At 38.7% G+C, this 17,227-nt stretch overlaps 1 protein-coding gene across 3 annotated transcripts in view; it reads left to right on the top strand.

Annotated features, from left to right (window-relative positions):
* The window catches only part of LOC108676756 (elongation of very long chain fatty acids protein AAEL008004), a 54,802-nt gene that overhangs the window by 32,900 nt on the left and 4,675 nt on the right, over window positions 1-17,227 (top strand). For 2 of the 3 annotated variants that reach the window (XM_018164889.2, XM_018164888.2), the window contains exons 2-8: window positions 4,635-4,713; window positions 8,073-8,134; window positions 9,402-9,592; window positions 10,865-10,945; window positions 15,077-15,133; window positions 15,498-15,776; window positions 16,309-16,494. In XM_018164889.2, the coding sequence (XP_018020378.1) occupies window positions 4,667-4,713; window positions 8,073-8,134; window positions 9,402-9,592; window positions 10,865-10,945; window positions 15,077-15,133; window positions 15,498-15,776; window positions 16,309-16,494 (903 nt within the window). In that variant the 5' untranslated portion in view covers window positions 4,635-4,666. Of the gene's footprint in view, window positions 1-4,634; window positions 4,714-8,072; window positions 8,135-9,401; window positions 9,593-10,864; window positions 10,946-12,248; window positions 12,330-15,076; window positions 15,134-15,497; window positions 15,777-16,308; window positions 16,495-17,227 lie in introns of all 3 variants that reach the window. The other variant, XM_018164890.2, reaches the window with a different exon arrangement.

The raw sequence follows: 17,227 nt of genomic DNA, 5'->3' as shown, positions 1-17,227 counted from the left end.
ATTTGAGCTTGCCTACACAATCATGTACTTGGTATATTTATATTTTTGATCTTATTTATAAATTTAATGATTGTGAATATAGGTCGCGGTGTCGTCGGGAGGCACGGCTGGCTGGCTGGCTACCTGCTCAACACTTGTGCGGCCAGACCTTCGAGCTCGTGGTCTGCCGACTCTTCCCTCTTTCTTTTGCCTCGTTTTCTTCATTTATTTCAGTTTTCTCTATTCCCTCTTTTCTTTTCCTCGTTTTCTTCATTTATTTCCGTTTTCTCTCTTCACTCTTTTCTTTTCCTTGTTTTCTTCATTTACTTCCGTTGTCTCTCTTCCCTCTTTACTTTTCCTCGTTTTCTTCATTTATTTCCGTTTTCTCTCCCATCTTTTCTTTTCCTCGTTTTCTTCACTTATTTCCGTTTTCTCTCTTCCCTCTTTTCTTTTCCTCGTTTTCTTCACTTATTTCCGTTTTCTCTCTTCCCTCTTTTCTTTTCCTCGTTTTCTTCATTAATTCCGTTTTCTCTCGTATTTTGATGCTATTTCTGAAGCTCTTCTGTTTCCATGAGCTCTTTTTGTTTAATGAAGTTTTGGTTTTGCCATCGTTGGAGTTTTGTTCTAAAGTTACAATTTACGTTTTGAACTAGTTATCCAATGCATCGAAGTTCTTATGTATTCATATTGAAAAACTACAAAAGAATATTTATTTTTTACTGTAACTGATCAATTTTTGTAATGCGTATTTCTTGCTTGAACATTGATCGATTGACGGCCACCTTTAAGGGCAGTTGCGGTTCACTTTTTATAAACATAATGAAAAAAAATTGTGGCGAACGAATCATGACGCCAAAACGTTCTCTGTACTCTAGCATGGTGATCCTAGTTACCTTTATATTTGTTGAGTTGTATAGAATGTTGAACAGTTCAACATAGTAAGGTGGCCGATGTTATAAGCAAACCGTAATTTGATATTTTCATGTCTTACGTACGATTGAAGCTTTTTATCGAGTTGCAAGGAATTTTATAATATGGGGCCGCCTACGGCAGCTTTTTTATACATGCAACCATCAGCGCGCTGAGCGCAAATGTCCAGTTTTTCTGGCACTACTTTTTGGTAGCTGAAGGACACATTTTGCACGGGTTCACATAGAATCATGATCTCCTGTTTTTTATGTATTAGTTTATTTTTTATAAGCTTGAAACTCCTACCCAAAGCGCAGCTTCGGGCGATTCATTTTGCTTTGTACTTTAGTTGTAAGAGTTCGTCTTATAAAACCTTTCATTTCCGCGATATCATATGTGGTTTTAGAACCACGGCTCTTGCACCGATCCTAAGAATCATTATATTTTTTATTTAAAAGTCATCTCTTCTATTTGTTCATTGATTTTATTTTTCGTCTTCTAAAACAGTTGGTCTTTTATCGACTAACTCTTCGCGTCACATTTGCCAACGATTTTTTGAGAGGATTCATATTTATTAATTTTTCTATTTTTTCACACTCTTTTCTCAATGCTGCTGCGCAGTGCAAATGTTGTATTTAAACCAGTTGATTATTCTTTTGAATTTGATTTGTGAAATGAGATGTTTGAAGTTATTTCTTATAATTAAGTAAAGTTATTTTTCTAGTATTGTAAACCTTTACATTTGTTATTACTGAAGAGTACGTAAGGAATAGGCAGTCTGCCTTACTGCAATAACCGTACTAGACTGTGTGCCAGTTTGCATTGTACACAAATCATCGGAGCCTGCAACAACAAATGTCATTAATAACATTGCACAGAATACTTATTCGTTGTAAAAATTTAAATTCCTTCGGAGGACCATGCTGAATTAGTTCTGGTTTCATGCTGGTTTTTACCTCAGTTGGCAAGTTAAGTTAGTAAAATTTTACTTATTTATAGAATTTTTCAAGAGTTTAGCTTATTGTAGTTTCATCGATTTGTTAGAGTCGATTTGATGTTATCGACGTACGTTTGACGCTAACCTGATGAGACGGCAGATGCCGAGCCAGATAGCGCACATGGCATAAACACGCGCGCCCTGACCTCTTACCTCACTTTACTGCCCCTGTACTCATACAGAGCTTGTATTATTTTCTACTTTCTGAGTCTTGAATCGTTTTCGTGATCGATCCGAGGATTTCGCTTATGTAGGTTTATGGTGTCTACATTTATTTCGCAAATTTTGAATAAATAGTCGACGAAAACTACCATTGAACGTTTTCGATTACCTATGCGCTACTTCCCAGTGCTACGTCAATATTGCAGAAACGGATGTCACTTAAATACTCTTATTACTTTTTACTATTGACGATTTTAATTGCTATTAGTAACCTTGTCTATCTCATTACTAATAGTTATCTGCATGAACTTGATATGCTTTTTCACATGGTAGAGCTTTGCCTCCAGTAACTGTGTCAAGTTTACGGCTTTATTTGCCCTGAAATATTTCTGACGGCCTATTCTCAACCTTCATGTTCACTCCAAAATATGAGTAATTACTAATTAGTACGCTTATGAATATCTTAAGACATCATGCCACTGCAACATGTACCAGTGCCTTATATGAGCCCTAAGCTTCCTGGACCTTATTTCTTAGTTTCTATCATCAAGTAATTTAAATAATGTTCGATCTAAGGACAGCATCGGATGCATCCCCAGTAGAGTGCCCTTATTTTAGGTTTCTCCTAAACCTTGGCCATGCACCCACTAGACTTCTTTTTGCTGCTCATCCTGCAGCTGAAGCAGGAGCCATCGCAATTATTTACTCGTGCAATCCAAGCCACCGTTGAGTCCTGAAGGAGATGAGCTTTTTTCTATTTTCGTGTGGCTCATTCGATCAAGGTTGACATTTTATTAGGAATAATTTTTTCAGTATTTAGTTTATCAATGAGTCATTGTTCCTCTGAACGCGTCGATGGCAGCGTTATGTCTCAAGTACGGCAGTCCAGCGGCGTAATGAACGAGTCTAAAATGAAATATGAAATTAATATTCTTGAAAATGTCTTGGCGTTTCATGAAAAGAAAGTTTTCTTCTGCTATGATGTTATCGCATTCGCATTACTTAAGATACAACCACAAGTATAAGACTGGCTGCATGTTCATGCGATCGATCAAAAACTGCTGCAAGTTCTAGAAGAAAATTTATTAAAATGTCATTGAAAGAATGCAATAATTCGCAGAGTCGACACATCCATGCAGGTTTAGGAGACTCGGCTTAGCCGTTTACCCTGCCGCTCATTATACGTGAAGAACGTAAGTCTCGCTTTCCCCGACGAAGTTTCTCTCGTCACTTCAATATATTCTTCTGCATGCCTTGGTCGGCGTCATTCCTGCCGTGCGTCAAGAATTTCATTAAAGACATTTTAGCGCTTGATTAATGGTAGTGATTCTTTTTTTGTACAAAGAAGATCCCGCATTTGAGAAAATGTCTAATTCTTGAACTTCTGTGTTCTCGTGGACTTCTTGGACATACTGTGTCGACATATCTTCCGCATCTTCACGTTTTTATGGGTTCGTTACGACTGGAAATATTATATTCCTAATTTTTCAATCTCTTGTCTTGACAATGTATCGAAATTTTAACTCTATAAACACCATGTAACGCTGGTTAAACCTTACGGCTTTCCAGTTTTAAGTCTAGTCGCGGTCAGCTGACAAAGGTCTTACCCGCATCGCAAATGCGCACGAGACAGCTGTGGCTAGCGCACACTCGGAGAAATGAGACAGATCTTGTCCAAAAAGTGATGCACTTTTCGCCTATGTGTGGGTCATTCTTGCCTTGTTAGGCTCGAAAAAGGGCGTATCAGTGCTACGTACTGAAAGTGTCACTATTTGTACTGTATGACCCATCAATTCTCTGAGTGCAACTTATACGTTGTTCCATTAGTGTGCACTGCTTACGTTTCTAGTTCTAACTACACTAGTGTATCTTAGGTGTAGCATATAATTATTCACTTAATGACCATGTCAACTACCGACTAACGCTTAGTTACCATCACGAGTACCGGTATGGCATTAATTGCCTCTAATGTACTATTTCATTTTTATTATATATAAACGTTTCATTATCTATTCGTTGGGATGGGATAAACATTGTTCATTATTCGTTTTATGAACAATGTTTGTTCATTAAACTTTATGTTGTGCAGTTATAGATACGTCAGGCCTCCCCTAATTTCCCCTATGCTAGCGTTTGTGTGTGACAAACGTAAAGGTTTTTGCCGAGAAGGTTTTTGCCGAGAAGGTTTTTGCCGAGAAGGTTTTTGCCGAGTGCTAATAAAAATTTTCCCATTTCAATCTAGCGCGCAGTTTTCGCATCGGCTGCGACTTGAACCTGACGCAATGCTTCGAGGCCAAATTATTGTGGTTGTAATAAAAATTAACATTTCTACAATTCTTCTATTGCCGTTGACTGCAGCAAAACAGCGTTGAATCTAAATCCGATTGGACGAATATATTCATCATGTTAAAAAAGATTCCACTTACGTACTCGCGTTGTTTATTTTTTGTTAATCTTTAATCATAGGGTTTAATTTCATTTATTAATTTTGTGGAATATTGACTGTATAGTAGTCCGCAGAAAATTTATCGCCAATAATGTATATAATGTATTGTATTCTTCATAACAAGAATATTGTTCTTTGCAGCGTCGACCGCCAGGAGTAACTCTGAGATCGACATGGCTACGGCAACAGCACAACTGCTGGAGGACGGCTGGCTGCAAGGGTGAGTCTGCCCTTCCGATGCTTCCAATTTGATGCTTCCTCCAATGGAAATATTCAACCAACGTGGAGATTTTCCTTTTTTATGTATTGTTTGTTTCTCGTTTTTCTATTTTTTTGACAGTCAATTTAATTTTCTTTTGTTTTCTTATTCGATTGTTATTCAGTGTATCAAGGATCCAAATTCACACAGAGTTTTAGAAATGTTTGAATTCTTGACTCTTTGGCTACTAGATATAAAGAGCTAATTTTATTTTCTTGTGTAGGTACATTAGTAAACCTGATGGTACGGTTTCAATATTGAAATCGTCCAAGAAGCCGGCTTGTATTGCGACGGCGCATCTACACGGCATTTCGACGTCTAAATTAGCTTGCGCCCCTCAGATAAGATAGGCTGCTAGTTGTTCTAAGCTCCTTATCTTATCAGTCACGGATCTTCTAAGTTTTATCCTGGGAGCAGCTCACGTGAAGAGTTTCTATTGTAAACCGATCTATATGGTATCGAACTCCGGAAATTAGACATGATTTAAATTCTGGTCCAGAGGTGATGTTTGCTGAATAATAATCTAGTCTCATTAAATTCTGAAGCAATGAATTTCATAATTTTATTAATTCCGTTCAATGAGGATATTATCTTTAGCCTCATAACTTTTTTCAGTATTTTCGGACATAGATTATTCTGTGCAATTTCAATGGGGTTTTCCTATAACGTTCAATTAATTATTCTTTGAGATTAAAGCCTCTAAGCCTTGCATCTATAGACCTTACCTAAAATCCAGGTATGGACTGTTCCGTTGATCCTAGCCTGCTCCCTGCTGTAGATCGTGGTTAGGTTCATTTATAACATGACTGCAGGCTCATTTATAACATGGCTTGTCCCTACAGAGATGGTAGCTGGTCCCTACAGAGATGGTAGCTGGTCCCAACAGAGATGGCAGCTGGTAGTAACAGAAATGATGCCTTGCCGGCACTGAAATTTTTTTTGGCTGGCACTGAAGTGATGTCTGGTCGGTCGGATAGTAGAGAAAATATATCTCTGCGGTAAGAAATCTTATTTGTTCAGAAAACTGATATTTTTTCATTTTCGGAGTCATTTGGTTTGGCATGAATCTTCCCTAGATTGCACTCCTATCATAAATAATAAGTCACTCTTCTATATTACGAGTTAACATAACATAGTGATGTCGGCGCTAAAGAGTAGGCCTGATGTGGCCTGTCGCCGAATCTTGAACTTTTCGTGCCTTGTTCACAGAAGATCTAAAATCGTGTCATTTGACCGGATCTTTTCATGACTGACGATAGTTTGAAATAGCTACTCGACTTCCACCGGGTTCGATATGGTGCTATTGGCATTTCAAATCTGAACATATATTTTTCCATAGCTTTATCTAGTCTGTTCTTGAACGCGTTCATACTCGGAGCGCCAACGATGTCATTGATTTTTAACTCTGATCGCAAAGTGAAGCGTTCAGGAGAGTTAAACGGTGCAGTACTCAACATGACCGGGATATTTTGTACTCCATAAAGTTCTGGGAGTATAAGGGTGATGGCGCTTCAGATCCAACGTATTTTGCTGCCTTCAAAAAAGAATGAATGGGTCGTATTGAATAAATCGTGACACTTTCTGCGAGTAACACTCATACGCTAGACCAGAGTGGGTCAGGATAAACCACACATAAGGGCAATAAGCGCACGTACGTTTACGTAAGGGTTACGCTTGGGTTCAGGTCAAATCACCACCACGAATTAGAATGACTCTGTGAGAGGAATACCCAAACGTCTTAAATCTTAGAGGACGCCTCGACACGTGCCTTCACTCGTGCACGGTTTCACTTTCGCTCATCAATAGTTAGTCTCTTGAGGGGCAATTGCGCGGTTCTGACTCAAATACATTATATTGCAGTTTATTTTTAGCGCGTTTTCTCATTTAAGGAAAAATTGCACTATTGTGCTCGCCATGTCCGTCTGTCCGTCCGTCCGTCTGTCTGTCTGTCCGTCCGTGACTTCACGTTTTCGTCGACGAGAAAATGCGCTCTCTGTTACTCACTGCATGCAGTGATTACTGAGTTTTATTTTTTTTGGAGTAATTAGTGCCTGTTCATGAAACTGCAGCAGTCATAAGCATCAATTGGTGACTTGCATATTTGTTTTATTTTACTCGACAATTACAAAACGAAATTGAATCAAAGCATCCATCCAGGCGATATGTGCAGACGTGATATTCAATTCTTAGTCATTTAAGCATGGCTAATTTTCTCTAGCAGTCCTAAGTCAAAAGAAATCAGAAATAAAAAGAAATACAGAAATCTATCCAAACTTGTAAGTGCCATACGATCTCCCGCCGTACAAGGAGCTAAACTTTTTTACTTTCTTGACGTTTCGATATTTAGGTCAAAACTCTGACTTTGACCGTTTCTCCTGCAGCATTTTAATCATCTTGGCCTTGACTTGACCCACCATTTTTACGAGCGTGCTTTACACTTGCTTTTTGGAACCGGCAGACGTAGCCTCACTGGAGGCAACGTCTGCTTAATGATATCTACGCTGTCTACAATACGTTAGTACGTTTGGTGACGTCGGCATGAACAAATCAACGTTGATGATGAGTTGCGTTGCGTCAGTTCAAACCACAAATTTCTGTGAAATTGATGGAAACTTGGAAGACCTAATATAAAATTTAAATTGTGATACCGACATTAGAAAGAATCAGTGTTTCTTGGATGTATCCACTCGTTAAAAATTATTCAAAATATTATAAGTTGACGTTTTACTTCGCTGTCGCTGAGTTTCTTTTATCGATCAATATCGTCAGCTAGTGGGATATCATGGAAAATTGAATTAGTTAACATAAATTAAAACTACCTATCTACTATGATTATTATTCAATTTCGAGTCACGCTTAGGTGCAGATTCATACTTTCCTTATTAAGAAAACGGGAAGGGCGTAATTTTTGTGTGTCGAAGATAAATTTTCTCTGAAGGCCTTTCTTTGGAAGTAAGGCAGGATAGCGTGTTAGAGGAATAACTTATGAATATTACGGTAGACGAGTGACGGGCGATTGGCAGAGGCACGATAACGTCAAGTAAGCCAGACACGAGAGGGCAGTTATAAAGAATAGCATTTAATGTTACTCTATTTATGGTCTCGTGCTGAAGAATAGGTTTTGGCATTAAATATCCTTAGGTACTATCCTACGTTTTATTTTTCCAGAAAATGTAAGTTGTGCATAAAAACGGGCATTAGTCGGTAAACCGTTTCTCATAGGTACACACATTCTGTTTTAATGATTGGGTTCTCTCATCTCATATTATTGTACTCTGATAATTGAAGGCATGTCTGGGTAACGCGAGGTTTTGTTGCAGGGGCATCGGCGGCATCATGAGATCTGCATATACAGCCTACAACGATCTCCTGTCTAAACGGGGTGAGTTTCCAGCCAAAACTTATTGATATATTCATTCAAGTCTACCTTAAAATCACACATGTATACATACCGGAAATTTTCTTTCCGTGTGTACAGTATTATACCTGTTATATTGTCTGATTTTAAAGCAAAACCGGCAACTGCAATCAATCGTCAGCTATGGAAAGATCGGGTTCCAAAGGCAGGATCCCTTGAGAATCAAGTCGCGAAAAGTTCGAGAATCGGCAACATGCCATGGGCCTATTTCTTCAACGCCGACACTTCTATTCTAACGGCAACTGTGCTAACATAATCAAGGATCCTCCACAGGCTCAGCATGAGCACTTCGATGCTATTATATTTTAATCCGAACGCTCTCAACGAAACCTGTTCGTCATAGGGCTGCGTCAGCCTCTCAGCCTCTGAATAGTTTCAATGAATTTTTTTTGAATGATTATCCATCTATTAATTATTTTAGATGAGGTGCCTCTGGATAAACTGCTCAGTTTTCACGCAAAATTTACATTCATTTTTATACCGGTACATATCTATTTCTTGCGTTAATTTTAACAGCAATTGAGAATTATTTCCGACGGTGGACTTAAAATGTGCATTAACAAATGTCAATTACATCATTTTTATGTCGACGGCTTAGGAGGAAAGCGACACGCATTTATTATTGGTTATAGAAGGAATGCAGCGAGAGCTACAGCCTCATTCCTGAATCATCTTAGCAAAGCACAATGTAGCGGGGAAATTATCTGCTAATTGCAGGCGACTATCAACTATCGCTGCAGTTTCTATGGCCGGTACAGGAATGGCTTTTGTTGCCGCTTATCAGTAGATTGCGTTGACACGTGACTACCTTTGCCCAAACCTACGTCATAACTCACTAAATATTACAGATATATTGAGCGTTCAATTAACCTGTCAGAGGTAAATGAACATGGCTATGCAGAACATTCTTGTTAGCACTGGTATGTATTTTGAGGCACTGGTATGTATTCTCAGGCACATATATGTTTCTGAAGCGCGTACATGTATTCTGAGTCACGTATATTACATACGTAGTACTTGAATATACGTATGTACCTATTCGTAGGTGAACATACCCGAAGAATATACGTGTTAGCAAATGAAGGTACTGATGCCTATTTTTCCAATCACATACGAGTTGTTTGAGCCTCAACGCGGCTATCATTTTATTGCAATGTTTTCGCTTGTGTAGTATGGGTAGTATTTTATGCCGCACGGCCGCAGCTGTTACCTAACGACCCTGTTGTTGCAGACACCCGCATGGACGGCTGGTTCATGATGGAATCACCGCTGCCCACGACGGTCGTGTGTTTGGTGTATGTGTGGCTAGTCAAGGTTGCCGGCCCTCGCTTCATGAAGGACCGCCAGCCATATCAGCTTAAGAACCTTATTATCGTCTATAATTTCCTCCAAGTTCTTTTCTCCATGTTCATATTCTATGAGGTGAGTTACGTACGCATACATCATTTTTATATACTGATTTATTTATATACCTATATAATGATTTTGTGTAGAAATGATATTGTGTTTCTATGGTGATTTCAGTGTACGAACAGGTTGCGTCATTAGAATTTTATGTGTGAAGATAGTGCCCCGTTGATAGGGACTTGGGAATTATTGTGAAGTATACAATCTTGATCCACAACAATGTTGAAAGTTTGTGTTTACAGACTAAAATCGGATGGAATATTTTTGTGAACTTGTATTATATTACCTCGTAAATTTTTGGGTGGATTCGGCGCATTTTGTGCCTGTCAAGAAGACCAGTAGATTTGCATGGTTAGAATTGGTGCATTTCTGCAACTAAATGTAAAACCTGGAACGGAGCGGAGCTTGATCGTGGCCTTCGCAAATTAGTGCTTTATTGTTTCATGCCAAAGTAATTGATTCAAAATAATGAGTTTGTGGCAGCATCTGATGTCGCAGCTCCGCTCCTTCTAGAGGCTGGACGAGGACCTTTACCATCTTAGCAATACAAATAATTGACGAGGTGTTGCTATGATTGCAGTATGAATCATGGTCGTTATGATTAACAAACGAAGATAGAAAAGAATATTTCCAATGTAATTATTCTCAATTTGTAACTTGACCATTATTTGTCGGAACAGATTTTGCAATTCTCGAAACAATATTTTAATGTCGAGCTCGATTAGTTTTTGTAAAAAAATTAAATTGTAAGAACATGTATTATTCCACGACGGAAATTTGCTTAATTATTTATTTGATGTTTCAGGTTGATATATTTTTTTCATTTCCAGATGCCTTTGCCAGCGTTGCTGATAATCAACATCACATGAAGTAATTTCTATCTTACTATGAGATAATGTTTCTAATTCTAAGACATTATTACGCACTATATTCCGGCGTACAGCTTCTCTTTATTTCCGTGGCAGTACATGTGGATGTCCCAAAACATTTTTTTGTGCAATTGTGTTGGGCATAACACAATGTACATCTACATACTCCATGTTCCAGTTACACAATTGTATCCAATCGCAAATTATTTACATTCCAAATCGTTTACATTTGTTGTTTTGTTGCTAATTGTTTACATTTGTTTACATGCCAATTGTTCATAAATGTTATTTATTCTGTCCGAGTGGTGGTGGGGCGCTTCGTCGATGCTACTATAAGTAATACGATATCGCTAATTAATATATGTGTGGCTTAACGTTGCATTGCAGCTAACCGTGCCGCTGATGTTTTTAACAACAGATCGGTATGGGGGGCTGGTTCGTAGGATATGACCTGAGATGCCAGCCTGTCGACTATACTGACAATCCAACGAGCAGACGAGTGAGTCTCTCTTAACTACCCTACACTGACAAGCCCTCCTCCTCCTCCCCTCATTATTTACAAGCTTTCATCAGATCCGCTGTAATATCAGCCAGCAACTTGAGGGCCAACTTCACGATCCGTGTCATGGCTAAGCAGATCTTGTGTGACGATTTGCTCGTCATATTTGGAGGTGGTGGTTCGCTTTGTGCTAGTCAGTTGTTAACTGTAGTGGTTGCAGTTCATTAGTTACATGGTTGCATCCTTCCTTCCTCGTTATGGTGAGTGACGAGAGCCCATGAAAATTATTCTCAGATATCGTGCTGGTGATTTTGTTGGTTGTCTTTACAATATAAGTCGAGTTCCTCTTCATGGTGAAGCATCATCGAGGTATGTTTGTTATTGATATATATTTTTTCTGCGTAGATAACTTGGAAGTCTTTGCTTGAGACACCACTTTCGGATTTTCGTGGTAATGCTTTCCTTCTTAATGTTATCTGTCAATTTGATCCCATATTTATGCGTTTCGAAAATAATCATTTTCGTTGTTAGGTATGTGATTGTTCAAGCTCCAACATATTGCTAATTACATGACCCTAATTCTCAACGACCTATTCAATCTTGATTTACTGTATCTGTTTTGTTTCATATTTAATAGATTTAAAACACTCGTAACTTTTTTGTAATCTAGGCCGTAATATCTGCTTCCTGCCATTGCCATTTTTTGGCTCTCCAATCCGGAGTTTGCGGTAAATAATAAATCCGTTTTAACACATCCCTGCCCTTGAGTACTAACTCTCTTTTTTGTACCGTTAGTTGGGCTTTGGTCTGCAATGTATAGAACAAATTCACGTACAATTCGCTTCTGGGATTTGAATCTGCATGTATATGGTCCGTACACGCATCGACTCACGGTGAAGCGACTCGCACTAATGTCTTGCGACAAGATCCACGAACGACTTGAACCAATATTTGACCACTTACAGCAATACTTATACACGAGGCACGAACACGGTGTTTTTTAACAGGGTTGATACAGTAGACTTATCCTCGAAATGAGGACTACTCTACGGTGCATTGGTAACCTGCTTCTCCACGGTACACATTCACTAATGCTAGGGCAAGCCTTTTTTCCCAAATGGCAATGATGTATTTTATGGAGATATCCATCCTGCACATGTATACTATTTTGTACGTAATGTTCATGTTCGCTACCTGCTAAACGGCGTCTCCAGATCTGCTGCTGAATTACTGACCTCTCCAACTTCCCGGGTTTCTTGGATGATCTTTGCGCTCAAATAACACAGTGTGTCTGTCCCAACAGTTTGGTGCCAGCGGTTGGTTCAACGGGTACAGTTACAAGTGTCAGCCCGTTGATTATTCAAACTCGGAAAAAGCACATCGGGTACGTGTTATTCTCATGCACTTGCTGCACCGTGTTCAGTGTTCTCTCAAAGCATCTAATACGGCTAATTACAAATTGCCTTCTTTAGGCAGAGTTTCATTTGTTATTCGGAATCCTACCGAGATCTACCTGAGTGCATCAGTTCTCTTGCGACGCGCGTTGCCTTAGCGTTGTCTTTTATTTCAGAAAATCATTTTCTATTTTGGCGTTTGTGGTGTAATTCCTTCACTGTACAGCGTATGCAGTGTAATTTTTTTACTGTACAGCGTGTGTAGCCTAATTTTTTCCTTATGAGGGGTTAAGATCTAATTATTTCGCTGTACAAGCGCTTGTGGTGTAATTCTCTTCTTATTCTATCATGCATTGTGTGTACAATTCATTTATTATTCGAGCGCGTGTTGTGGGTTGGTACGCAGTGTGAAATTTTGTGGACTGGCACAGTTTGATCTCAGCACATGCGCCTTTCACCTGTTCATTATTGACTTGTTATAAAATGCTTTTACAGTTGTATTTTAGCTTGCTAATAAATTACTAATGTCATCTTCGGTGTAATCTATTATACTTTCGTCTCCTCTACTGACATTGCGCCATCTTTCGTACTTCTCAGTTTTATCTTGCTTAATGTAGCTCTATCACCGATCATTTAGAACTGCGGATGCAGGTAGAATTGATTTTAAAGACGACAGTATTAGCTGCTATGCCGAGAATCTCTGGCGGATCGGTTTCTCTGCAATTTAAAACAAAAAGAAAATGGACAGTTGACTTTTCGTTAGCTAAAATAAATTACCTACATCCATGAGGACAGCGCCCGAAAAAAAGGATATTCATGATGGCACTAACGTGTCACAACTACTAAGAAATGAGATCTAGGATACAGAAATGGCTGTGTATGTCTCTCAGAATTACCGAGAAGTCCGTGAGAATGGAGATAGTATTTAACCTCAGGAGCTCCTCCGCACTGTAAATGGTGCTCTTGCATTCAGGCTTATATGTGGAACATTTGTTTTGTTTTGGAATCTGCAATCATCCTGGGCCGACGCTTTGAAAGGACCTGGATGCGTACGTTCTACAGTCTGCCTCCGCCCCGCTACCATCAGAAAAGTATGCAACCGCATCGTGCATCAGCCCGCCCTGCTGAGGGCAGCTGAGTTCCACTTGCTCCGTGGGGGCCTGTCTAGCAGTGAACCAGCGTGGCCTGGGACTGCAACGTCTAGGGCATAAATAAAGAAGCCAATGAAAAGAGGATTGATAGAATTGCACGCGCAGCTTTTTTTTCTCTTCTGATGCTAGATTTATCGCATAAGCTTTATATTGGACTAATAGCGACTTGTAAAACTGACTTATTCTTCACATTTTATTTGATTTAAAAGTATAGAGATTCACATTTTCTCTTTTTCGAATAATACGAAAGCAGTGTAGTTTTCAGTGTATACTAACATTTATCTGTTGAGCTTTGAATGCCGAACAGCATAATGTAATTTTATCAGTAAAATTAGCTTGCTGTATCCTATGCAGTCCGTGGATATACGTAGTTACTGCTGCTCCAATCAAGCATTCTTGTTCAGCTTTTAAATTTTGTTCCCTAGCAACATTAGTACCAACGCTTATGCTGCAGCAGGCAGTAGAGTGTGTTGTGTAACTAACAGTAGTGCCAATATTGTAGCTGTTAACCGCATTGTATTATCTCCATTAGTACAAATGCTTTAGCTGTGACTTCTCGTACTTCTCGCAGCCTGCCGCGATGTTTCCTGCATTACCGTAAGTAAATTAGATTCATTGTAGCGAAGTGATGAAGATTTAAATTCATCTTTCATCTTTGGATGCATGGTAAGTGAAATCGAAATGGATTCCATTCTCTTTGGTATAGAGTTTCATGTTGGTCGACATTTGTCTCGCACATATTGCCCTGTTCTTCGTCGCTGACTTGCACTTTTTTCCGTCTGGCTCGAATCCTTTGCGGTCTCTCTTGCCTCACTCCTTCCATCCTTATTTGTGCTCACACGGTGAGTTTAAATTTGTATGTAAATGTAAGAAAATTTTTACTAAGAGGTGAAGTTCAATTTATGTTCATGAATCACACGGGACAAACCCAGTTTCCGATGATGAACATTAACTGAGCGGTTTTATATTTTACTTGTCCATCATGACGAGCGTTTAAAATAATGACTGATATTTTGTATCAATGCGACGGCCAAGCAGCTGTGCTGATTGCATTGAGTTAGATTTATTTAATTAACGATTATACTACTGCGAGTCACTTTTTCAAATTGTAATTAGAAATTAGTTTATGTTTTTAGAAGATTTCTTGAACGCTGTTTAATTTCCATAGTTTCTGTAAATAACTTGGACTGTACAGTAAAAGTGTACATAGTTATTGCTGATCTTTTGTTCTATTTTTGTTCCTGATGTCGGTTTGGTGCGGTATCACTTCTCATTACTCCTGTGTTCTTGCAAACTAGTGATGTCGAGTTGTGCAGAGTAAAGTAAAATCATTTATTAAAGCCTGAATTCAGTGACCGAATATATATTTTTTGAGCCTTGTGGTGGTTTTTTTTGACTTGAAAAAAATTCAAATTATGTTCTTTGAATACACATTAGGCGGGTCATCTTCTATTTTATATCTTTTTTATTCATAAATATAACACGGTTCATTTTTAGTAGAAGGAAGCGAAATTTGGTTGACGAACCAGTGACAATTTTTACGCGTTTTTATTTATGGATTAATTAATTTTCGTCTATATGTGCAGATGCTCTATGCCTGCTACTACTACTATATCTCGAAATTCACTGAATTCATTGACACGGTGAGTGCACTGGAAGATTGGTGAGTTTTTATTTCTGCGTTTAGCGGCTGTTATGCAGATACAAATTTATTGTTGCCTGTTGAATCTTGGTGGTTGGTTCCTTGGTTGTTTTTTTGAGTTATTAATGCTATTAATTTCTCTTGTTCACGATCACGACATAGTCTACCAGAAGACGCCCATTTTTCTGCTTTGCCAATTTCAATTTCATTAATGTTTCTATCTTTGTTATAGAAATTTCCTATGCCAAAATGGCTGTCTTTCTTGATACGCGTCGAGAAATTAAATGTCAATTCGCAGGCTATAATAAAACACATATATCCTCACTCATTAACTCCTCAATTATTAAAGAGTAATTTTTTGTCAGTTTTTCTTCGTGCTGCGTAAGAAGAACGAGCACATCTCCCTGCTGCACGTGCTGCACCACGGCATCATGCCCCTCAGTACGTGGGTAGGCCTTAGATACACTCCTGGTGGCCACAGCACCTTCTTTGGCTTCCTTAATACCTTCGTTCATATCGTCATGTATTTCTACTACATGGTGGCCGCCATGGGACCCAAGTACCAGAAGTACATCTGGTGGAAGAAATACGTCACCACCCTCCAGATTGTGCAGTTTGTGGCTATCTTCATTCACGCTTTCCAGGTCTGTATCAAAGTACTTATATTATGAGTCTGCTTATATCGCAAGTTCACAAGGTATTTAAAAGCACAGAAAACGAAAAACAAATTCACCATATCGATATTGAAAACGTTTTCAATATCGATATGGTGAATTTGCTTGGCGTTTTCTTTGCTTTCAATTCCTTGTGGTCTGTATTATTGTTAAAATTCAAGTTTATTGAAGTTGTTGAGCGGAGTATGTTCTGCAATACAATAATTTAAGATAAAGAACTATCATTGTTATACGCAAATAAATTTGATTTATTCGTATTTAATTTTTAATGAACGCACTAAAATATTTTGTATCAGACGCACTTGACTTGCCCTAATCTCACGCATGTAAGCTAAAAAAAAATATAACTCAGTACTCACTGCAGTGAGTGACAGAGCGCGCATTTTCTCGTCGACGAAAACATGAAGTCACGGACGGACAGACGGACGGACATGGCGAGCACAATAGTGCATTTTTTTCATTAATGAGAAAATGCGCTAAAAAGAACCGCTTTCGCTTTCAGTTGGTGTTCCGCGAATGCGATTACCCGAAGGCGTTCATGTGGTGGATCGGAGGCCATGCTTGCATGTTCTTCTTCCTCTTCGCTGACTTCTACGTCAAGGCTTACCGACAACACATGGCCAAGAAGACGTCAGCTGCCAGCTTCGTCAAGAAGATCGTACCTTGCTTCTTGCCAGCTGTCGACGAGGTTCGTGTTTGTCCTCTATCGATGTCTTTATCGGTTTAGTGTCTCTAACATTTTCACTTTCATTCAGTTTAGCTTTACAGGGTTTGCGTAGATTACACATGAAATCGAATGTATATTTCAGAAGATCACACAAGCATCATATGTATACATGCATGGATTACATATGATTGCATAAGTAATCCACGCCTACTAAACTCGACAGTAACAAAACCGAACGAAAAGGTGACCAATTTAGTCATTTTTTTTGCATGCAACCACTGCTGGTGTTTACATGTCGTTATAATCAAACAAGTTGTCACTAAATACTGATAAATATGTCTTTCATAGACATATTGATAAATATGTCTTAATTTTTGTCAGTTTTGACTCAATAACTCGTCCTCAACTCCATCAATTTAATCTTTAGTACAAATTGATTTCAGAAGCCTACTGAAAGTCGATTTATTTCTTTCAAGGTATTGTACCCTCTGATGCAGGATTATTGCATCTACGGCTAGGAAACTGGACTGATATATTGGCAGTTGATGGGCTCTCTTAATACTTAAGCCGGCATGTGTTGGCTTGTGGAAAATTTCTCCTCTGCAACCCACGAATGTTGTAATCTTGAAGCGAATTGATGTCAAAATGTATAGGAATATTTCATTTTGGTTCATTTTAATAATTTATATATTTTTTGGTGTTTCTATAATTCACCCCAAGTTGAATTGAATGGCTTGTGAGGAATTTCTTCTCT

This window comes from Hyalella azteca, unplaced genomic scaffold (genome assembly GCF_000764305.2).
Source record: "Hyalella azteca isolate HAZT.00-mixed unplaced genomic scaffold, Hazt_2.0.2 contig9135, whole genome shotgun sequence".
NCBI classification, from domain to species: domain Eukaryota; kingdom Metazoa; phylum Arthropoda; class Malacostraca; order Amphipoda; family Hyalellidae; genus Hyalella; species Hyalella azteca.
The sequence above is the reverse complement of the archived record's forward strand: the minus strand, read 5'-3'. Positions and strand labels throughout refer to the sequence as shown.